Genomic DNA, 23162 nt, shown 5'->3' on the forward strand with positions numbered 1-23162 from the left:
GGCCGTGAGTCACCCAGCCGGGCTGGGCAGGCCCAGATCACCTGCTCCATGAAGCCACCAGGCCAGCCATTCCCGACCACCAGGGGCAAGCATGGAGTTACAGAACAAGCACCGGCCGTGAGTCACCCAGCCGGGCTGCGCAGGCCCAGATCACCTGCTCCACGAAGCCACCAGGCCAGCCATTCCCGACCACCAGGGGCAAGCATGGAGTTACAGAACAAGCACCGGCCGTGAGTCACCCAGCCGGGCTGCGCAGGCCCAGATCACCTGCTCCATGAAGCCACCAGGCCAGCCATTCCCGACCACCAGGGGCAAGCATGGAGTTACAGAACAAGCACCGGCCGTGAGTCACCCAGCCGGGCTGCGCAGGCCGAGATCACCTGCTCCATGAAGCCACCAGGCCAGCCATTCCCGACCACCAGGGGTCCGCTTGGAGTTACAGAACAAGCACCGGCCGTGAGTCACCCAGCCGGGCTGCGCAGGCCCAGATCACCTGCTCCACGAAGCCACCAGGCCAGCCATTCCCGACCACCAGGGGTCCGCTTGGAGTTACAGAACAAGCACCGGCCGTGAGTCACCCAGCCGGGCTGCGCAGGCCCAGATCACCTGCTCCACGAAGCCACCAGGCCAGCCATTCCCGACCACCAGGGGTCCGCTTGGAGTTACAGAACAAGCACCGGCCGTGAGTCACCCAGCCGGGATGCGCAGGCCCAGATCACCTGCTCCACGAAGCCACCAGGCCAGCCATTCCCGACCACCAGGGGCAAGCATGGAGTTACAGAACAAGCACCGGCCGTGAGTCACCCAGCCGGGCTGCGCAGGCCCAGATCACCTGCTCCACGAAGCCACCAGGCCAGCCATTCCCGACCACCAGGGGTCCGCTTGGAGTTACAGAACAAGCACCGGCCGTGAGTCACCCAGCCGGGCTGCGCAGGCCCAGATCACCTGCTCCACGAAGCCACCAGGCCAGCCATTCCCGACCACCAGGGGCAAGCATGGAGTTACAGAACAAGCACCGGCCGTGAGTCACCCAGCCGGGCTGCGCAGGCCCAGATCACCTGCTCCACGAAGCCACCAGGCCAGCCATTCCCGACCACCAGGGGCAAGCATGGAGTTACAGAACAAGCACCGGCCGTGAGTCACCCAGCCGGGCTGCGCAGGCTCAGATCACCTGCTCCATGAAGCCACCAGGCCAGCCATTCCCGACCACCAGGGGTCCGCTTGGAGTTACAGAACAAGCACCGGCCGTGAGTCACCCAGCCGGGCTGGGCAGGCCCAGATCACCTGCTCCACGAAGCCACCGCGGCCAGCCATTCCCGACCACCAGGGGTCCGCTTGGAGTTACAGAACAAGCACCGGTCGTGAGTCACCCAGCCGGGCTGCGCAGGCCCAGATCACCTGCTCCACGAAGCCACCAAGCCAGCCATTCCCGACCACCAGGGGCAAGCATGGAGTTACAGAACAAGCACCGGCCGTGAGTCACCCAGCCGGGCTGGGCAGGCCCAGATCACCTGCTCCACGAAGCCACCAGGCCAGCCATTCCCGACCACCAGGGGTCCGCTTGGAGTTACAAGCCGCAAGTGACGGCCATTCACCTATAGGATTCACCCATGGCTCTTCGGGTTTGATCCGGGTTGGGTGAAATTACTAGTTGGTGGCGGCGAAGCCATTATTGTTGTCGCAACAAAATGGCCTTGACTTTAATTTTTAAATTCGTTTTGATATACTTACCTATCTTTGGAAGTCTAGCCGTTGATGTTGCGGCGTGGGTTGATTTTTTTCAGTTATCTAAATTGATAATTTAATTTAATTTGATGGCATTGGTCAACGTTGTAACGAGATCGGTATGGCTTAAGCGACCTGCGGAAAACAAGGAATTCACTATTAGAAATATTAAGTTGCGGAATTTTCAACGAAGAATTTGCCTCAACTAGTACGAGATCTTCGTAATTTCAGAGAACTGTATCTTTTGAATATTTTGCTAAGATACCAATTCTATAAAAATAAAGAGTCCTTTTTTGTATACTAAACATGTTTAAGAATATTTTTGCAGCAACCAAATCTATTTTAGATAGTTTGTAACTAGTGCCTCCATTGATTTCGGCTGAAAAAAAAAAGTAGAAGTCCTGGTACTTGGAAGGTTCCTGTGATTTAATTACTTTTTACATTTTTTAAATAAATCTACAAATTTCCGCCATTATTTAATATGTGAACACAAAGCTAGAGGACACCGCATCTGCCGCGACGCCTGGAAGCTGGCTGGTATCGGTGCACGAAGAGCGCGGCCGAGTGCCGAGTGTTAGCGCCTCGCCGCGACTAGCGGACCAGAGACTCGCAAGGGAGTGTCGACGGGGCGGAAGGAAGGCTTGCAGGGGGCGATAACGTGTGCGCTCTTCGGCTGCGCTGGTTGGTGCGAGACCATCACCAGCGGCCCTGGTTGGTGCGAGGCCAGCAACACCGGCGCTGGATGGTGTGAGGCCAGTACCAGTAGCGCTGGTGGGTGCGAGGCCAGCAACAATGGCGCTGGTTGGTGCGAGACCATCACCAGCGGCCCTGGTTGGTGCGAGGCCAGCAACACCGGCGCTGGATGGTGTGAGGCCAGTACCAGTAGCGCTGGTGGGTGCGAGGCCAGCAACAATGTTGCTGGTTGGTGCGAGGCCAGCAACAATGGCGCTGGTTGGTGCGAGACCATCACCAGCGGCCCTGGTTGGTGCGAGGCCAGCAACACCGGCGCTGGATGGTGTGAGGCCAGTACCAGTAGCGCTGGTGGGTGCGAGGCCAGCAACAATGAGGCTGGTTGGTGCGAGACCATCACCAGCGGCCCTGGTTGGTACGAGGCCAGCAACACCGGCGCTGGATGGTGCGAGGCCAGTACCAGTAGCGCTGGTGGGTGCGAGGCCAGCAACAATGGCGCTGGTTGGTGCGAGACCATCACCAGCGGCCCTGGTTGGTGCGAGGCCAGCAACACCGGCGCTGGATGGTGTGAGGCCAGTACTAGTAGCGCTGGTGGGTGCGAGGCCAGCAACAATGTTGCTGGTTGGTGCGAGGCCAGCAACAATGGCGCTGGTGGGTGCGAGGCCAGCAACAATGTTGCTGGTTGGTGCGAGGCCAGCAACACCGGCGCTGGATGGTGTGAGGCCAGTACCAGTAGCGCTGGTGGGTGCGAGGCCAGCAACAATGTTGCTGGTTGGTGCGAGGCCAGCAACACCGGCGCTGGATGGTGTGAGGCCAGTACCAGTAGCGCTGGTGGGTGCGAGGCCAGCAACACCGGCGCTGGATGGTGTGAGGCCAGTACCAGTAGCGCTGGTGGGTGCGAGGCCAGCAACAATGGCGCTGGTTGGTGCGAGACCATCACCAGCGGCCCTGGTTGGTGCGAGGCCAGCAACACCGGCGCTGGATGGTGCGAGGCCAGTACCAGTAGCGCTGGTGGGTGCGAGGCCAGCAACAATGGCGCTGGTTGGTGCGAGACCATCACCAGCTGCCCTGGTTGGTGCGAGGCCAGCAACACCGGCGCTGGATGGTGCGAGGCCAGTACCAGTAGCGCTGGTGGGTGCGAGGCCAGCAACAATGGCGCTGGTTGGTGCGAGACCATCACCAGCGGCCCTGGTTGGTGCGAGGCCAGCAACACCGGCGCTGGATGGTGCGAGGCCAGTACCAGTAGCGCTGGTGGGTGCGAGGCCAGCAACAATGGCGCTGGTTGGTGCGAGACCATCACCAGCGGCCCTGGTTGGTGCGAGGCCAGCAACACCGGCGCTGGATGGTGTGAGGCCAGTACCAGTAGCGCTGGTGGGTGCGAGGCCAGCAACAATGGCGCTGGTTGGTGCGAGACCATCACCAGCGGCCCTGGTTGGTGCGAGGCCAGCAACACCGGCGCTGGATGGTGCGAGGCCAGTACCAGTAGCGCTGGTGGGTGCGAGGCCAGCAACAATGGCGCTGGTTGGTGCGAGACCATCACCAGCGGCCCTGGTTGGTGCGAGGCCAGCAACACCGGCGCTGGATGGTGCGAGGCCAGTACCAGTAGCGCTGGTGGGTGCGAGGCCAGCAACAATGGCGCTGGTTGGTGCGAGACCATCACCAGCGGCCCTGGTTGGTGCGAGGCCAGCAACACCGGCGCTGGATGGTGTGAGGCCAGTACCAGTAGCGCTGGTGGGTGCGAGGCCAGCAACAATGGCGCTGGTTGGTGCGAGACCATCACCAGCGGCCCTGGTTGGTGCGAGGCCAGCAACACCGGCGCTGGATGGTGCGAGGCCAGTACCAGTAGCGCTGGTGGGTGCGAGGCCAGCAACAATGTTGCTGGTTGGTGCGAGGCCAGCAACAATGGCGCTGGTGGGTGCGAGGCCAAAAACACCGGCGCTTGTGGGTGCGAGGCCAGCAACACCGGTGTTGGTTGGTGCTATGCCAGCCATATGTGAAGGAATGGACGTTTGATATTTAATTACGTTTTTTTATTTAATCGAGTTTAATATTTTAATTGCATTATTAGATGTAGCCTATACGTACATTTCATTTCAACAGGGATTATTAAAAATTTCCAAAAAAAAAATAAAAAATCTATGGTTCTTAAGGAAATAGCAACTAAGTTACATCTATATATTTAAAGTTGTTTGACATGAGCCTCAATGGTGAACCTGTGATGAGCGAATAATAATAAAATTATTTATGTAGACTTCTGGCTATTTTTAAAGTTTCGATAAACATCGTGTGCATTTTTTATTAAAAATTATATGTAAAATAAGACATATATGATATTTTTCGTACCAATATTTCGTGATTATTTCATAATGTTCTTTCAAAAAGAATTTATTTATTTAGTTTTAACTGGTCGAGAACATTCGAACACATTACATGATATGTCAGACATGGTTTCGAATGACAATACATTCTTTTTTAAAATTGCATAAAAACACTTTTCAACGCCTTAAAAACGTACTATGATTTACGATTTTAAACATAAGTTTGGTCATGAGACTAAACTAATTAGGTTGATGGTTAGATTTTAGATGGAAAGATTTTTTAACGTTAGTTATTATATTTAATAAAAATTTTCACCAAAAAGTGCCTGAAGCGAATGAACAAGCAAATGTGAAACTATGCGTCAAAATTGAACTTGACGTCAGCAAGTTTATGTTGGAGGTTGATCAATACTGTACTTCGTGCTTGCAAGAACTGGTGCACTCTGTCTCCACCCAGCTCTGTGGGATGCACTTCGCGACATCCTTGGAGAGTATGCTTACCTGGGCGGCGCTGTGTAGACAGTACATGTACCACAGTCTGTTCACCGAACACTTGCAGCTGTGGCTGAAACGCAGATCACATACATTGTTGCAATCAAACCTGCCTTTGAATCATCCACCATGAATGCACAAAAGAAAATTTACATCAAGGATGAGGGAATTAGAGACTTCATGAACTGATCATAAGGGTATCGTGTAGCTGTTCACAGCACTGACTAGTGCGTCGAAATACTGATACTTATAGCATGACATTGTTACGAATGCGTGCATGCATTATTACATGCTAATTGAGCTGACCAGTAGTCGCACCAACCGCTCGTATCTAGCGATGATACTTTAATGTGACATAGTACAAATTTGCAATAATTATTTTTATGAAAAAAAAACTAATGATCAAATTTTAGTCACCGGAAGTAAAATTAAAAAAAGAGTGCTTGGTGCCATTAGTTAAAGAGAGGAATTTCATAGAGAGGGAGAGGGATAGAAGGGTAGATGGATAGAGAGATAGAGGGAGAGAGATAGAGATAGAGAGAGAAATGGATATAGAGGGAGAGATGGTTAGAGAGGGAGAGGAATACGATCGTATCGTTCTGTGAAAATGTTGGTGAAGATAGTAAATTATAATTATATTTATATTTTAATGAAAAAAAGTAATTAATTTGTTTTTAAACTAAATAAGCATGAGTCAATAAATTGATTAAAAACTATAAAAAATTTGGTTGAAAAAATCTATATCGATGATTTTTTGTAGTCTTTTTGCTGCGGTTTTACTCGTATCAATGAAAAAAATGATTAATCCACTATTTTGCTACCCACAATAACGAAAGTATTCAGTAATCAAAAATAAATATTAACTCAATACTGCGTTGTCTTCAGAATTAAGAGTTTGAGTAAAATGCTTGTGTTTGTCAATATTTTAAAACCAGAAATTTATAAACTCTTAAATAAGAATGTTGATCAAAAAAGGCTAAATGGTTTAGGGGTAAAAGAAAACTGTAAGCTTATATAAGCACATATACATATAAACATATATAATAAGAATAAATTACTATGGAGAACTCAAAATACTATAGATAAAATTTTCGGCTGGTAATTATTCAAGACAATGCAAAAGTTTCGAAATACTACATAAAACCGAAATCTTTTAGATTCTTCGTAGAACTTTTTTTTCACCACGACACTTAATCTCTTATTTTCCGCAAATTTATTTCCCGAACCATTAAAAAATAAATCGTGTAAAGTCGTGTTTTGTTACGTAAAATTATGCAAAATTTAATGAAAATTCGTAACTATAAAAAAAATATTACATAATACACTATAAGGGGTACAACACATGATTTATCATACCTTTTCAGTTATTTTTGAGGGAATTATCTGTTAGTGTTAATACATACATGACGTTTTATTTCAGTTGCGTTTATTACCAGTAATAATTTCTTGAAAAGTAACGTCCCATTTCCACTGTCTCGAATTGAATGAAGAAAAATTTGACTAATGGATCACCTTCTCGCCTGTGTGTACATGTGTGTGTTTGTGTGTGTTTGTGTGTGTTTGTGTGTGTTTGTGTGTGTTTGTGTGTGTTTGTGTGCACGCGTTTCCGCCCACTAGATTTGCTTTAAGCTGAACGAAGCAGAGACACTAGTAAAATAGTGAACTTGGATTCGCGATGACAGTGTTTCGAAAACTGTTTTCTGAATTCTGATTTCGTCTTTACATTTTTTTTTACAGGGGATGAAAAGGCGTCGAGGAGTATACAGGAACAAATGTTTAATTTTAGTCCACTGCAGAGCTATACCCCAATTTTCCTGCTTTTTTTTTTTTGTGTGAGTCCGACTTTAATGGCCCCACTGTCGACGAGATAGCGAGCATAAATATAGAAAAAAAACTTTGAAGAACCAACCGGAGGATTAATTTGCGGTTGTAACGTCATAATTACTATTGCCATTAATCTGCTTGCCCTGCTTTCAGTTCTTTCTGGGTCCCAGGCCTCGTCGCTTCGCATTTGAATATCAAATATCGTAAATGGCCTCATTTACACCGCTTCCGAGGTGTGCATGAACTCATTCTTAATGCCACACGCACCGCCTGGCCGCTTATCTCTACCGACGTCCAACGATTTAATTTCCGTATAACACGTCGAAAATAAAGGCCGTTTAGATAAGAAAACCAAGTGGAAAATAAAACACGTCCAGATATTCCAAAAAAAAAAAAAATCTCATTTATTTTGAAATATATGTCCAGAAAACAGTTGTGTAAAACAAGTTTTGGATAAGTAAAACAGATCAGGAAATTTAAATATTTCCTTTGTTTTAAAGTAATTTTCATCGTCACGTTAAATGTCCATTCATTTTTTTGCGGTGGCTTAGTAACAAGTAAATTTGATCATGATGAATTCCACATTATTTGAAGCCTCACTTGCATAAAGGAGTTTTGAAACAGTTGAGTTTCTCTTTGGAATTTCACGTCAGACGTAGTCCTGAAGTATAAGCAGAACAACTAGCAAGCCTATCTCACGGAGTCTATGAAATTTCCCTAGACTATAATGATGATTAGTAATGCAATCGAGCATTCGGTATGGCTGATGGTACGGCGACCGCCAACTTTGTTCCAAGACATTGCCGCCATATTGTATTTTCTTGACTTTCACTCCGACAGTAATGTAGCTACCTAAATTATAACTGACCTCAATAATATTTTCCTTGTTAAAAAAATTCTAACTAAGTAATTTTATATTCCAGGCAAAGTAAAAATAATAATACATAACAGGTATCTAAAGGGTTGTGTTGTATTTTTCCTACCCGATTGAACTATAACTGGAAAGTTTTATTTCCTTATGAAAAAAGCAGAAATTTTATAACACAACTTAAATGAATTATGTAAATTTTTTATATTTTTTTAGGTCGTTTAGACGAATGTTTTTAATTTTTTAATTTATTTATTGATTATGCAACTGTAAAAGTAATACTTACGTAATCTCAGAAGATCCTAAAAGGTATATTTTCAGTTAGAGCATGAATTTTTGGCTAGTTTAGCTGTGTAAGTGTTGAGCTATTTTTTCAAATACTAATCTTTTGGCTAATGTAATTTGTAATTTATCTTATTTGGTAAGTTTTTAAGTTTAATTTTTTCATGCGATATCTTACTTAGCTCCTGTGCTTTTAATTGTAAACTGTATAAGTGATTTTTCCTGTTTGTTTGTTGTAGATGCAAAGTAAGTGTCGAGGTAGATCTTTTTTGAAATAATTTCAAATGCTGCAGCAAATTAATATACTACATTCAAAATATAGTAGGGAGAATTGTAACACGAATGTCATTTGCCAATAGATCTTTCCACATTTGACATAGAGAAACCTTTAAGTATCTTTTTGAGGTTTGTAACATTTTCCAGCAATTTGCTTCTCTCTGAGTTTCAATAAGTTTTGATGACTTATGAAAGAATATTTTTTTTTCAAGCAAACTGTATTAGATGAATTTAAGAAGTTCCACGAACAAACGAACTCACATGTCACTACGTGCCTGAGGGGAATTCGACAGTTGTGCCTGCAAGTCGTAAGAAAATTGCGCAGAAAACTCGGGTCAGTCTACGCGATCGCGATTCTATGGCGAGTCCTCGACCTCGCTGGATCTCCCGTAGCGCCCACAGCCTGTGACATGCATGAGAGCAGAACCACGGTCGTACATCAACATCTGCCAGTTGTCAGCACTGGCGCATCTCCGCGGGCCGCAGACTTGCTGAGGCGCAGTAGTCGCGGCCTTACTAGGCACGCAGAGAACGATTTGGTCATAACTATTATGTCACGATTTGCTGAGGCGCAGTAGTCGCGGCCTTACTAGGCACGCAGAGAACGATTTGGTCATAACTATTATGTCACGATTTGCTGAGGCGCAGTAGTCGCGGCCTTACTAGGCACGCAGAGAACGATTTGGTCATAACTATTATGTCACGATTTGCTGAGGCGCAGTAGTCGCGGCCTTACTAGGCACGCAGAGAACGATTTGGTCATAACTATTATGTCACGATTTGCTGAGGCTCAGTAGTCGCAGCCTTATTAGGCACGCATAGATGTTTGTGTCATAACTATTATGTCACGATTTGCTGAGGCTCAGTAGTCGCGGCCTTACTAGGCACGCAGAGAACCTTTTGGTCTTAACTATTATGCCACGATTACCACAAATACAATTTTCAACATTACCATATCGTGATAGGCTTTTCAGCGGTCTGTGTGAAGAAAGAGTTCGGCCTGGATTACTATTTGCAACATTTCCTCCGGCAAGCATATGCTATGCCAGGGAAGGCTTCATTGTGAATCACGGGCGTCGATTTTTGGGAAAAATTCCTTAGCTTGATGTGAGCGTCCTTATTTCTGCCTGGGAATTAATTTAATTCAAGTTACTGGCTTATTTATTTTTTTGCCATGTGTGCAAAGTATTCTTTCAGTTGCTGCTGTTGAAGGTAGAAAAAGCATAGAAAAGTTTTTGACTAACATGGTTAAAATAGGAAACATTTGCTCGCCTGCAGAGTTTTGAATGTAGAAAAAACACTGGATCTGTGGGTGATAGAACCAGAACACCAGCAGTGGAGTGTCTTGCCCGGAGCGACCTGGGCGAAACTCTTTGCGTTGCAGGTGTCCTGTGGCGACACGCGTGCGTCACCGCGTGCTACGCGCGACGTGATTGGCTGTCGCGCGCCGGCGTGTCGCGAGCAGCCCGCCAGATGGACGCCGACACTTCGCGAGCTGACAGTCCCGATTTGTAACTCCGCCAGCGCAGCTCCTGGGCTTGTGCCGTCTCGTGTTCATTAGACCGCTTCGTCGTTTGATTTAACTGGCGCTTCTTCAGAAGGAATGGTCTGGGAGGGGGGGGGGGGGCGGTCTAACGACGCCATTTGACACCCGCGAGTAGGGTTACCAGACACTGATAATAAAAAAGGAGGACATTCAACTCGCAAAAGGAGGACATTTCACTAAAAAGGAGGACAATATATTTTTTTAAAAAATCCATGAATTAATTACAATGGAGTACGATATTTTACAATGTTTTGGCATTTAATACAGTTTCAGTATAAAGAATCAAACAAACTACGCATATACAGCATATTAAAAACACGTGCTTCTGCATGTACTGCTACCTGTCAAGCTGTCATAGAACTACTTACTAGTGGGATGACTGCGGACAGCGCGCGCTTTACTCAGAGTTTAACTGCAGGAATTATCTCACTTTATAAAAAAAAAAGCCGGACATTTTGGAGCATTAAGGAAAATCCGGCCGGACGCAAAAAAATACATAAAAAGGAGGACATGTCCTCCTTTTGCCGGACGTCTGGTAACCCTAACTGCGAGGCCACCGCGCGTTTAGCTGAAGAACCAACAACCCATGTTTTAAAACCGCATACCAACCACAAAAAAATATCTCCATCGCTGTTCGAGACGGATGACAGCCTCCTAATCCAATTTTGTCACCAGCAGATCGTTATCGTTGCGCCAGCTGTTAAGATTCCTTAAACATATTTTTTCAGCCTGTTTCGAAAAGTTCGCTGACTCTATCTTGACAAGGCGAACCAGATGATTTTGTTCGCAAAAACATAATTTTGATTTCAAAATTCAAGTTTTGCCAACATAATTTGCAATGTTTAAAAGCACGATTGGAATCCATTCGAACACTTTTATGCAATACGGTATCTCGAGAAAACAATTAGGATTAACATTATTCTCTGAATAACTTCTAAAAAAATTTAGAATGATGCTCTTTCCGGGAGAAGAAGGAATCCAGACAAAAAATGCGATCACTTAATGCCAACACCGATAGTTAAGAGGCCCGAAAAATTCGCGATTTCAATGACCTCTAGAATATACTCCATGATCCTCTATGCAGGCGGGAAACTTACATCTGCTCATTTGCTACTGACTCGTGTCACCTGTTAACTGGGACGCTAGTGATTCGATACTTCTTTTGTTGAAGGTTTTTCATTGGCCGAGTGTCATTCACATAAACTGTGGCCCAATCACTGATGCGGTAAAAAGGCAAACGTATTTTGATTCTAGCATATCACGAAATGAATCCACGAATTTTTCCGGTCTCTGCCGATAGTTTGACACGCAGTATGTGAAGGCGTCATTCATAGTGAGGAATGTCGTAATTTTTATACCTTAAAGTGAAAAAAAAAACACGTTTTTGATATTTATGTGAGGATGGTATAACATTTTCTTGTTCCTGGTATTTACTCACAACTAGGAGTTTTAGTCTTCGGTAGATTGTTATTTCTACGTGTTTGTGACAACTACCCACAATACCACGTATAATGTATACGCCATGAAACACAGATTGCATGTAGTATATACTTATATTTATTTATATAATATTCTCTCAAATACCGGCAAGCAGATGGTTTAAAATTGTATCTTATTTGTTATTACATTTATCGTATGACAGTTACACAAGAAAGCCTTTTCTGTTACGTCCGGCGACGGTCCTTGTCTTCTTCAACTAGGATCAGGGTAAAATCACATGACTGTGGTTGCGAGATCAGACAAATTAAACTTTTGAATTAAAAAATGGCCGCTCGTAAAACTTGGCTACTGGAGGTTTAAATGATCAGGAGTTTAACATGATAATTATTAATTCATTGTTTGGATTCTATCGTAAACCGTGGCCGGACTTGTGGTTCAGTAAATAAAACCATCTCGTGCCCTCTGAAGTAGGGACCGGAAAAATTCGCGGGTTCAACGACCTGCAGGATGAACTCCATAGTTCTACGTACACTCGGTCAAATGTCACCCACTCATTGGCTGCTGTCTTGTGAGACGTCCCAACGTAGCAGCCTGTGACTCGATAAAGCTTTGGTTGGGTGTTTCTCATTGGCCCAGAGTCATCCAGGTGAGTTGTGAGCCAATAGCAGAGGCAGCACTGAGGTATAACTATTTGTATTTTAGCCTATCGCGAAATGAATTCGCGAATTTTTCCAGTCTCTAGTCATGGATACTTATCCCGCCGCTGTCTCTGTAGCAGGGTATCTTCGGCCAAGATGTAGTGCACAGTTTTCAATACCGAGCATATAACACGATACCTTTAACCGACGAATTTATGATGAAATCACCGATACCTTAAATACATTTAAATAAACAAATTAAATAAATTAACTAGGCCTATTAGACCTTCGAAGTAGACTTGGAAGCAATAATTTTACACAAAACTGTAGGAAAATTTTGATAAAATAATATATTATTACCTTAGTTTGAACAATAAGGTAATGTCGAGGTAGGAATGGTAGTGGAGCCACACAAAAATAAATGATAGGCGCAGTGAACACATACATCCCTGCCCTACCTGGAAGTCGAGCACACAAGTTAGACTGGGTTCACACAATCAGGTTATGGAGGTTGTTTACGCACGTTTTGTTTTTAAATCAACATAAATTTAAAAAAAAAAAAACATTTAGGACAACATTTTGAAATGCCCAAACAACATGACCGGTGCCGATAACAGATGCCAAAGCCATCTCATTTTCCTTTACTATCCTACCTCAATCTTGGCATTACTGCTGCAGTTAAAGAAAGACGTTAAAAATAAATGTGCCAGCCGCGATCTTTTAAAAAGCCATTTTTGTAGACTCAATATGGCGCATAAGCAAAAAAAAAACCACTCTAACGAACAATGTATGATTGATTGGAATTTTTGTTAAAATAAACCACATGCTTAGCAAAACCCAGACGACGTTAAATTCATTGGTAGCGTGTTTGGGACCACTTTTTAAATGTTTGATTGCTAATAAAAACAAAAAGATTTCATTAAAAAATGTATGTCTATAAAATAATTTAAGATGTTTTAATTCTAATTTTCCTTTTTGAATACCATTACATTTTGTTTACAAACGTTTTTTTTCTTTTCCATTAACAAAAAGTAATTGTATGCAATATGACCACAAATGACTTGTTTAATACAAAAACAAAGGTTATTGAATCTAGGCTGCCTTACATAAAATATTGCAGACATCTTTCTACAGCATGCAAAAGTAAACGTTGGCTCATAAGGAAGATACAGAAAACAAGGTAGACTAGAAAAATTTGTATGTATAATTTTTAATGTGAAATATTGCCTTCCATTTGAATATAAAGAAAATTTGTTATCGTTAAATAAACCATACAATACAAACCCTAAGTTATAAAATAGCAGTCTAGGCTATTTTGGAACGTTCAATTACTTTGCGATGTAGTTCTCAAACAATTTTTGGAGAGCACTCCCAGACTATGCTACTTTTTAAATATGTATGTAGTGCGCTTTCCTTTCTTTCCCTGGATTACATTCTCACGAATATTGACATCTCTGCCATTGTCATGGCGTGACGACTGACGTACCCACAGTATCGGTAAGCGGAAGCTATTGTTTGTATATTTAATCCCAAATTTCTCTCGCCTACACGTTGCCTGCTTAATGTTTTTGAGCTTAACTCTTCATGGTTTACTGTGCAGTGGTGTCATCTTTACCCATCTGTTCTACTTCTATATTCCGCTTTCGTCATACGCCGTCAGTTAGTGTTTCAAATGACGGCTCTCTCAAAATTGAAGCTGGTCTATTGCCGTTTGGTCTTGTGCCTTTCAGTCTTGTGCCTTTCGGTCTAGTACCTTTCGGTCTAGTGTCTTTAGGTGAAATGACTTTCGGTCTAGTACCTTTCGGTCTAGTGTCTTTAGGTGAAATGACTTTCGGTCTAGTACCTTTCGGTCTAGTGTCTTTAGGTGAAATGACTTTCGGTCTAGTACCTTTCGGTCTAGTGTCTTTAGGTGAAATGACTTTCGGTCTAGTACCTTTCGGTCTAGTGCCTTTAGGTGAAATGACTTTCGGTCTAGTACCTTTCGGTCTAGTGTCTTTAGGTGAAATGACTTTCGGTCTAGTACTTTTCGGTCTAGTGTCTTTAGGTGAAATGACTTTCGGTCTAGTACCTTTCGGTCTAGTGTCTTTAGGTGAAATGACTTTCGGTCTAGTACCTTTCGGTCTAGTGCCTTTAGGTGAAATGACTTTCGGTCTAGTACCTTTCGGTCTAGTGTCTTTAGGTGAAATGACTTTCGGTCTAGTACCTTTCGGTCTAGTGTCTTTAGGTGAAATGAATTTCGGTCTAGTACCTTTTGGTCTAGTGTCTTTAGGTGAAATGAATTTCGGTCTAGTACCTTTCGGTCTAGTGCCTTTAGGTGAAATGACTTTCGGTCTAGTACCTTTCGGTCTAGTGTCTTTAGGTGAAATGAATTTCGGTCTAGTACCTTTCGGTCTAGTGCCTTTAGGTGAAATGACTTTCGGTCTAGTACCTTTCGGTCTAGTGTCTTTAGGTGAAATGACTTTCGGTCTAGTACCTTTCGGTCTAGTGCCTTTAGGTGAAATGACTTTCGGTCTAGTACCTTTCGGTCTAGTGTCTTTAGGTGAAATGACTTTCGGTCTAGTACCTTTCGGTCTAGTGTCTTTAGGTGAAATGAATTTCGGTCTAGTACCTTTCGGTCTAGTGCCTTTAGGTGAAATGACTTTCGGTCTAGTACCTTTCGGTCTAGTGTCTTTAGGTGAAATGACTTTCGGTCTAGTACCTTTCGGTCTAGTGTCTTTAGGTGAAATGACTTTCGGTCTAGTACCTTTCGGTCTAGTGTCTTTAGGTGAAATGACTTTCGGTCTAGTACCTTTCGGTCTAGTGCCTTTAGGTGAAATGACTTTCGGTCTAGTACCTTTCGGTCTAGTGTCTTTAGGTGAAATGACTTTCGGTCTAGTACCTTTCGGTCTAGTGCCTTTAGGTGAAATGACTTTCGGTCTAGTACCTTTCGGTCTAGTGTCTTTAGGTGAAATGACTTTCGGTCTAGTACCTTTCGGTCTAGTGTCTTTAGGTGAAATGAATTTCGGTCTAGTACCTTTCGGTCTAGTGTCTTTAGGTGAAATGACTTTCGGTCTAGTACCTTTCGGTCTAGTGTCTTTAGGTGAAATGACTTTCGGTCTAGTACCTTTCGGTCTAGTGTCTTTAGGTGAAATGACTTTCGGTCTAGTACCTTTCGGTCTAGTGTCTTTAGGTGAAATGACTTTCGGTCTAGTACCTTTCGGTCTAGTGTCTTTAGGTGAAATGAATTTCGGTCTAGTACCTTTCGGTCTAGTGTCTTTAGGTGAAATGAATTTCGGTCTAGTACCTTTCGGTCTAGTGCCTTTAGGTGAAATGACTTTCGGTCTAGTACCTTTCGGTCTAGTGTCTTTAGGTGAAATGACTTTCGGTCTAGTACCTTTCGGTCTAGTGTCTTTAGGTGAAATGAATTTCGGTCTAGTACCTTTCGGTCTAGTGCCTTTAGGTGAAATTAATTTCGGTCTAGTACCTTTCGGTCTAGTGCCTTTAGGTGAAATGACTTTCGGTATAGTACCTTTAGGTCTAGTGCCTTTAGGTGAAATGACTTTCGGTCTAGTACCTTTCGGTCTAGTGTCTTTAGGTGAAATGAATTTCGGTCTAGTACCTTTCGGTCTAGTGTCTTTAGGTGAAATGAATTTCGGCCTAGTACCTTTCGGTCTAGTGTCTTTAGGTGAAATGACTTTCGGTCTAGTACCTTTCGGTCTAGTGTCTTTAGGTGAAATGAATTTCGGTCTAGTACCTTTCGGTCTAGTGTCTTTAGGTGAAATGAATATCGGTCTAGTACCTTTCGGTCTAGTGTCTTTAGGTGAAATGAATATCGGTCTAGTACCTTTCGGTCTAGTGCCATTAGGTGAAATGACTTTCGGTCTAGTACCTTTCGGTCTAGTGTCTTTAGGTGAAATGACTTTCGGTCTAGTACCTTTCGGTCTAGTGTCTTTAGGTGAAATGAATTTCGGTCTAGTACCTTTCGGTCTAGTGCCTTTAGGTGAAATGACTTTCGGTCTAGTACCTTTCGGTCTAGTGCCTTTAGGTGAAATGACTTTCGGTCTAGTACCTTTCGGTCTAGTGTCTTTAGGTGAAATGAATTTCGGTCTAGTACCTTTCGGTCTAGTGCCTTTAGGTGAAATGACTTTCGGTCTAGTACCTTTCGGTCTAGTGTCTTTAGGTGAAATGAATTTCGGTCTAGTACCTTTCGGTCTAGTGTCTTTAGGTGAAATGAATTTCGGTCTAGTACCTTTCAGTCTAGTGTCTTTAGGTGAAATGAATTTCGGTCTAGTACCTTTCAGTCTAGTGTCTTTAGGTGAAATGACTTTCGGGTTATTACCTTTCGGTCTAGTGCTTTTTGGCACTACATAACATTCTGTTTAGTGCTTGTCGGCCTACTTGCTTGCAGACCACGAGCTCACTCCGCCGCGCGGAGTCGGAAGGCGAGTGGGTCTGATCGTGGTGACGTGTATCAGGCACGCACTTCCGAGAACCGTCATTGTTTGTCGAGTGGATGGCGGAGGAATGCGCCGTGCGCCGCGCGTGCAGATGAGGCCGGGCGGAATCTTCGCAACGGCCGAAGTGGGACGCAGCCACGTACGGCGCCTCACGAGCTACACCTATAGGACCGCTACTAGAAAGTAACTGCCACTGGACGTTTCTGCGGATGGCCCCGTTAGTCACTGACACCGCTGAGCAATGCCGCTGTGTTCGTGCGCCTCGTCCTACAGAACTGTAATCCCCCTCATGTGAATCTACGAAGGTCTTTGGTATCACGAACAAAGAATATCCTCCCACCCTAGAATTAGTCTGTTATGCAATTTAGTTTTGGGCTATGCCGAAAATCAGATGGTATCCTGTAGGTGATCGAACCAGCGAAGTTATTTTTGCCAGTCGGTACCAACGGTCAGAGTGAAGAAGGTGTGTCTTGAGTTTGCAGAGGACTTTGAAGAGTATCTTGTAGGTCATGGAACCAGCGAATTCTTTTTGCCAGTCCTCACCAACGGTCAGAGTGAAGGTGTCTCTTGAGTTTGTAGAGGACTTTGGAGAGTATCCTGTAGGTAGAGGCAGGAAAAATTCGCGGGTTCATTTCGCGATAGGCTAGAATCCAAGTGCGTGTAACTTATTGCCTCTTCAGTGATTGGAACACAGTTTGCCTGAAGGACTGTGAGCCAATGAATGACCCTAAAAGTAAGAAGTATCGAATCATAAGCATCCCAGTTAGCAGGTGTCACGAGTCAGTAGCCAATGAGCTGGTGTAATATTCCCGCGTACATAGAGGATCGTGGAGTCCATCCTAGAGGTCATTCAAACCGCGAATTTTTCCAGTCCCTACCCGTAGGTCATCGAACCAGCGAAGTTACTTTTGCCAGTCGTCACCAACGGTCTGAGTGAAGGTGTCTCTTGAGTTTGTAGAGGACTTTGGAGAGTATTCTGTAGGTCATCGAACCAGCGAAGTTCCTTTTGCCATACGTCACCAACGGTCTGAGTGAAGAAGGCGTGTCTTTATTTCGCAGAGGACATTGGAGAGTATACTGTAGATCATGGAACCAGTGAAGTTATTTTTGCGAGTCGGTACCAACAGTCAGAGTGAAGAAGGTGTGTCCTGAGTTTGCAGAGGACTTTGGAGAGTATACTGTAGGTCATGGAACCAGCAATTTTTGCCAGTTGTCACCAACGGTCAGCGTGAAGAAGGTGTCTCTTGAGTTCGCAGAGGACTTTGGAGAGTATATTGTAGATCATCGAACCAGCAATTTTTGCCAGTCGTCACCAACGGTCAGAGTGAAGAAGGTGTCTCTTGAGTTCGCAGAGGACTTTGGAGAGTATCCTGCAGGTCATCGAACCGCCAGCGGTCGGAGCGGAGCAGAAGCAGGTGCGCTTGGAGCAGCCTCGTGCCAGTGATTACCAGCGGGTCGATGCAGAGCACGCCTGCGGCAGGGTGGTGGGGGGAGGGACGGCACGTGACCTCGCGACAGGCGCGTGCTGGAAGCTTCTCGAGCGGCTCGCGTATTCCAGCAGCGCCCACGCCTCTTCCTGTGCGAGGTCGACGGCCCTGCGCCCGCTCGCTCTCCGCCGTTGCGAACTGCTCGAGCACGATCAGCGATGGCTAGGGACAGGAAAAAAACGCGAATTCATTTCATGTTAAGGTATTTCACAAAACACTGTAGCTTTTTCTAAGAGTCATGGCTACAGACCCGTGAAATTCGCGGATTCATTTCGTGTTATGCTAAAATTCAAATAATTATACCTTAGTGCTGCTTCTGTCATTGGTTCTATGTTAATCTGGAGGACTGAGGGCCAATTAGAGACCCTCTCTCATAGAAATTTCGAATCACAGGCCACCCAGTCGAGACGACTCACAAGTCAACAGCCAATGAACAGTTGGCATTTGCCCGAGTGTGTAGAGGATATTGGAGTCTATCCTGGAGGTCATTGAATCCGCGAAATTCACGGGTCTCTAGTCATGGCAAATTGTGAGGGTGCAGCAGTACGGTGACCACATTCTCATTGGCCCCGTCAAGAGCGGGACGACACCTCTCACCGACCTCAGCCAATAACCACAGGAGAAAAACTACAGTATTTTGTGAAATACCTTGACACGAAATGTATTCGCGAAATACAGGTGTCCCTAGTGATGGCTAGAGACCGGAAAAATTCGCGGATTCATTTCGTGATAGACTAGAATCCAAAAACGTTCGCCTTTTTACTGCATCAGTGATTGGGCCACAGTTTATCAGAATGACACTTGGCCAATTAATAACCTTAAACAAAATAAGTATCCAATCACTAGCATCCCAGTTAACAGGTGTCACGAGTCAGTACCCAATGAGCAAATTTAATTATTTCTCCCGCGTGCATAGAGGATCATGGAGTATATCCTACAGGTCATTGAACTCGAAAATTTTTCCGGTCCCTAGTGATGGCATACTTTTTATGAAAGTTCCACAGTGGGAGGCAATTAAAAAAAAAGGGGGGGGGGTGGTTGTCTGTAAAGTCGGTTTACGGACGATAATTTTACGTGATAACGTCATAAGAAAACATTGATGAAAAATTTCATACTTTTAAATTTTCAAATATTATTTACAGTTTTTGCAAATTTAATTTAAATAATTATGTTTAAATATAATCAGGAACAATTAGTTATAGAAATAAACTGAAATCAAACCAATGTCAATATATTGTTAATTTGAAATGATGAAATTGGAAAAATAGATCAAATTTGTTAATTTGCTGCTTTTAAAAAGCCCGCCTTAACCTGTTTGATATTGTAGAAGATTATCTCGCACGGTGGTTGGCCGGCTCTTGCACGCTCGGCTAAGGTGGAACGTGACAATTTTTCGTGCGTGCAGCCGGCGTTCATCGATTTATAAGACGATATCACGCAAAAAACGAATGATAACAAAATCGGGGGATACAGTTCGGTGTTGCAGCTACATATCTATCATCTCCATTACACCAATGGATAGCTAAAGGATCAAATAATGTGTTACGATAAGTGAGGACTGTTACGGATCGCGCGCGGTGGAGGGGGAAGCGCCGCCATTTTGAGGTAATTTTGCTGTGTTTCGAGATTTCCATTTAGTTTAACTTTGGACTCAGACAAGGTACGACGTTCGTTCGAGTTTCAATTGTCAGCTCTCGTCAGAATATATCGATTGTATGTTTAAAACATTAGTGTAAAATATTTACCGTGAATATACATGGTGTTAAAATTACCTGTTACGTACACGTATTCGCGTACAACACACGGCCGTGTCCATAACACAGCCACATCCCCCCCAACCCAAGAACGTTTATAGTGAGTGTAATTAAACTATAGAAAACCACAAAGACGTAGAGTCTGAATTCTGCCGAAAAACTTCAACTGCAGGTTAATCACGGCAAAAATAGGTTGATAACATCTATATGATATTTCGGCTTCAGTTAGGGCGCAGTCAAGGCGATAACGCATTCTCTTGCACTAAACCATGAGTAGAGTCAGGAACATTTCGCGATTTCAATGACCTCTAGGATGGACTACATGATCCTCTATCCACTCGGGAGAATTGCATCTGCTCATTGGTTACTGACTCCTGACACCTGTTAACTGGAATGCTCGTGATTCGATACTTCTTTTGTTTACATTTTTTCATAGGCCCAAAGTCCTTCAGATATCATGTGGTCCAATCACCGAAGCAGCAAAAATGCAAACTTTTTGGATTCTAGCCTATCGTAAAATGAATGCGCGAATTTTTCCGGTCTCTAACCATGAGTAGAGACCCGGAAAATTCGCGGGTTCAATGACCTCCAGGATAGACTCCAATATCCTCTACACACTCGGGCAAATGCTAACTGTTCATTGGCTGCTGACTTGTGAGTCGTCTCGACTGGGTGGCCTGTGATTCGATCCTTCTTTGGTTGAGGGTTTATAACTGGTTGAGATTCGTCCAGATGAACAGTAAGCCAATATCAAAATTATATAAGAGGTATATGCGTTTGAATTCTAGCCTATCACCGAATGAATCCGCGAATTTTGCAGGTCTCTACTAATGGTTAATTAGGTTAGGTTAGCTACATTATAAATACTTTAAAACATTGTGGACGGTTGATTTGGTTAGGATAGCTACATTAAAGATACTGTGAAATCAAAAATCAAAAAAAGCGAACAGGAACTTCGGGGATCTTCGGGTGTGGCTCTCTCGTCTGTGAAATGATTGCTTCCCGGTTGTAGGTGGTTGTTGGTGGGAGTTTCGCGCCGTTGCGTTGGCGACCCTGCTGGCGGCGCGTGTTGGCCTCTCCCATTGACCCTAACCACACCCCCTCCCTCCTCCCCCCTGGTTGCACCCCGCCGCACCCTAACGAATAAATTCTCAGTGACGAAGCTGCGACGTGACCGCTACTTCCACCATAACCCCCCCCCCCCCCCCCTTGCGAGCTTCATTCACCAACAGGCAAGGCACGGAAGCCTTCTCGCCCATCAATGAAGATGAACGACAGAATGGGCCCGCCGCTCGCAAACACGAATTTCTTCAAATACGACGATGGCGTAGAGACATGAAAAATCCGCGGATTCATTTCGTGTTATGCTAAAATTCAAATAATTATACCTTAGTGCTGCTTCTGCCATTGGTTCTCTGTTGATCTGGAGGACTGAGGGCCAATTAGAGATACCTCCACTCATAGAAGTGTCGAATCACAGGCCACCCAGTCGAGACGACTCACAAGTCAACAGCCAATGAAAAGTTGGCATTTGCCCGAGTGTGTAGAGGATATTGGAGTCTATCCTGGAGGTCATTGAATCCGCGAATTTTTCCGGTCTCTAACGATGGGTCGTGAGTTAGTTGTTAAGGGGGTGCCTCTCATTTCAGGTCAATATTTTATATTTACAGCAATTACAGATAAACTTGTAGACTTTTTCAATTGTTGAAATTTCACGACATATAAAAATATACACAGCGCATACATTTTGCATAATTAGCTGCCAAAGTTACATTTTTAACGTATTTGGGTAGTACAAATAAGGATAATTTAATTTATTGCAGAACTGAAACTTTTTAGTTTTAACTGCAATGTCACTGGCTACTTCAAGAAATGGTTTGAATTTATTTCAGAATATATATATATATAATTTTACCTGGCATTTAAAAATTCTCAAATTTGTTACTATTTCGACAGCCAAGAAACATTAAATGAGTTTTTGTGTTTGATAACAGTTGGACGCAGATAACAGTGGGCTGACTGTGCTTAGCACTGCATGAATCATTTAAAGAACGGGACTATTGTTCAGGCTTACAAAAGTGCGTGGTTTTTGACCTCTGGACAGTGGGATTTGAGAGTTTTGTCCGTCATTAACTCGTTAGTCAGGCCGCCTCGGAAAGGCGAGTTTTGACGGCGGCGCGTTTGGAACGTGAAGTAAAAGCGGGATCTCGGCCTACGCACACTCTGTGCGTTCACACGCGCCCACTGTAGCACTATAGCTAGGGACCGGAAAAATTCGCGGGTTCAATGACCTGCAGGATGAACTCCATAGTTCTACGTACACTCGGTCAAATGTCACCCACTCATTGGCTGCTTTCTTGTGAGACGTCCCAACATAGCAGCCTGTGATTCGATTAAGCTTTGGTCGGGTGTCTCTCACTGGCCCAGCGTCATTCAGGTGAGTTGTGAGCCAATAGCTAGAGATGTGTAAAATTCGCGGATTCATTTCGCGATAGGATAGAGTCCAAATACTTTTGACATTATTTTGCTTCAGTGAATGGGCCACAGTTTATCTGAAGGACTCTGGGCCAATGAAAAATCTTTAACAGAAAAATTAGCGAATCACGATCATTCCAGTCAACAGGTGTTACGAGTCGGTAACCAATCAGCAGATGTAATTTGCACGAGTGCGTAGAGGATCATGGAGTCTATCCTTTAGGGATTTTAAATCGCGAATTTTTCCGGTCTCTACCAATAGCAGAGGCAGCACTGAGATATAACTATTTGTATTTTAGCCTATCGCGAAATGAATTCGCGAATTTTTCCGGTCTCTAACTATAGCAGCCAACTGAAGCTACAACCGTGTCCAGGTCTCTCTCTGCCTCTTGTAAACACGCCCGACAAATGTCCACTGTAGCTTCATCGCAATGTTTGTTTCAAACATTTCAAAACTTACGGTCTTAAGTTATTCCTAAGGCTGTTAGAAGCCCTTTAAGTTTGTAGTTACACCATATTCATGTCAATTGCAAGTAATAAACGTACTTAAGGTGGTTCACTCAGGTCATGGATACTGTTAAATTTGTCAAAAACCTACCTTAATCCGTAAAACTTGTTGCTGTCGTAAGATTATTTCTATGAAATAACTGGGGGGAGAAACTTGAAGTTTATCTGTCGAAATTGTACCTTCATAGAAAAACAACGTTTTGTTAGATTATTTTATGTACTTTTTATTGAAACATAGAGCAGTTTAATTTCAATTTTTCACTGTTTTTTATAGGTACGTTAAAGAAATAATTTATTTTTTCGGAAAACTATAACTATTTGATTGGAAATCAAACCACCTGTAAGTGTCAGTTACAGGGTCAGAGTGCTGATCACGGCGGTGACTGAAATGGACAGTGTTCTAG

At 44.2% G+C, this 23162-nt stretch overlaps 1 protein-coding gene across 1 annotated transcript in view; it reads left to right on the plus strand.

Annotated features, from left to right (window-relative positions):
- The window catches only part of LOC134528997 (mucin-5AC-like), a 70482-nt gene that overhangs the window by 33218 nt on the left and 14102 nt on the right, over positions 1-23162 (plus strand). Inside the window, exons 11-16 of the mRNA XM_063362664.1 lie at positions 257-343; positions 935-1134; positions 2321-4326; positions 9860-9986; positions 16554-16674; positions 17888-18019. Of these exons, the coding sequence (XP_063218734.1) occupies positions 257-343; positions 935-1134; positions 2321-4326; positions 9860-9986; positions 16554-16674; positions 17888-18019 (2673 nt within the window). The remainder of the gene's footprint in view (positions 1-256; positions 344-934; positions 1135-2320; positions 4327-9859; positions 9987-16553; positions 16675-17887; positions 18020-23162) is intronic.

This window comes from Bacillus rossius, chromosome 2 (assembly GCF_032445375.1).
Source record: "Bacillus rossius redtenbacheri isolate Brsri chromosome 2, Brsri_v3, whole genome shotgun sequence".
Classification (NCBI taxonomy): Eukaryota; Metazoa; Arthropoda; class Insecta; order Phasmatodea; family Bacillidae; genus Bacillus; species Bacillus rossius.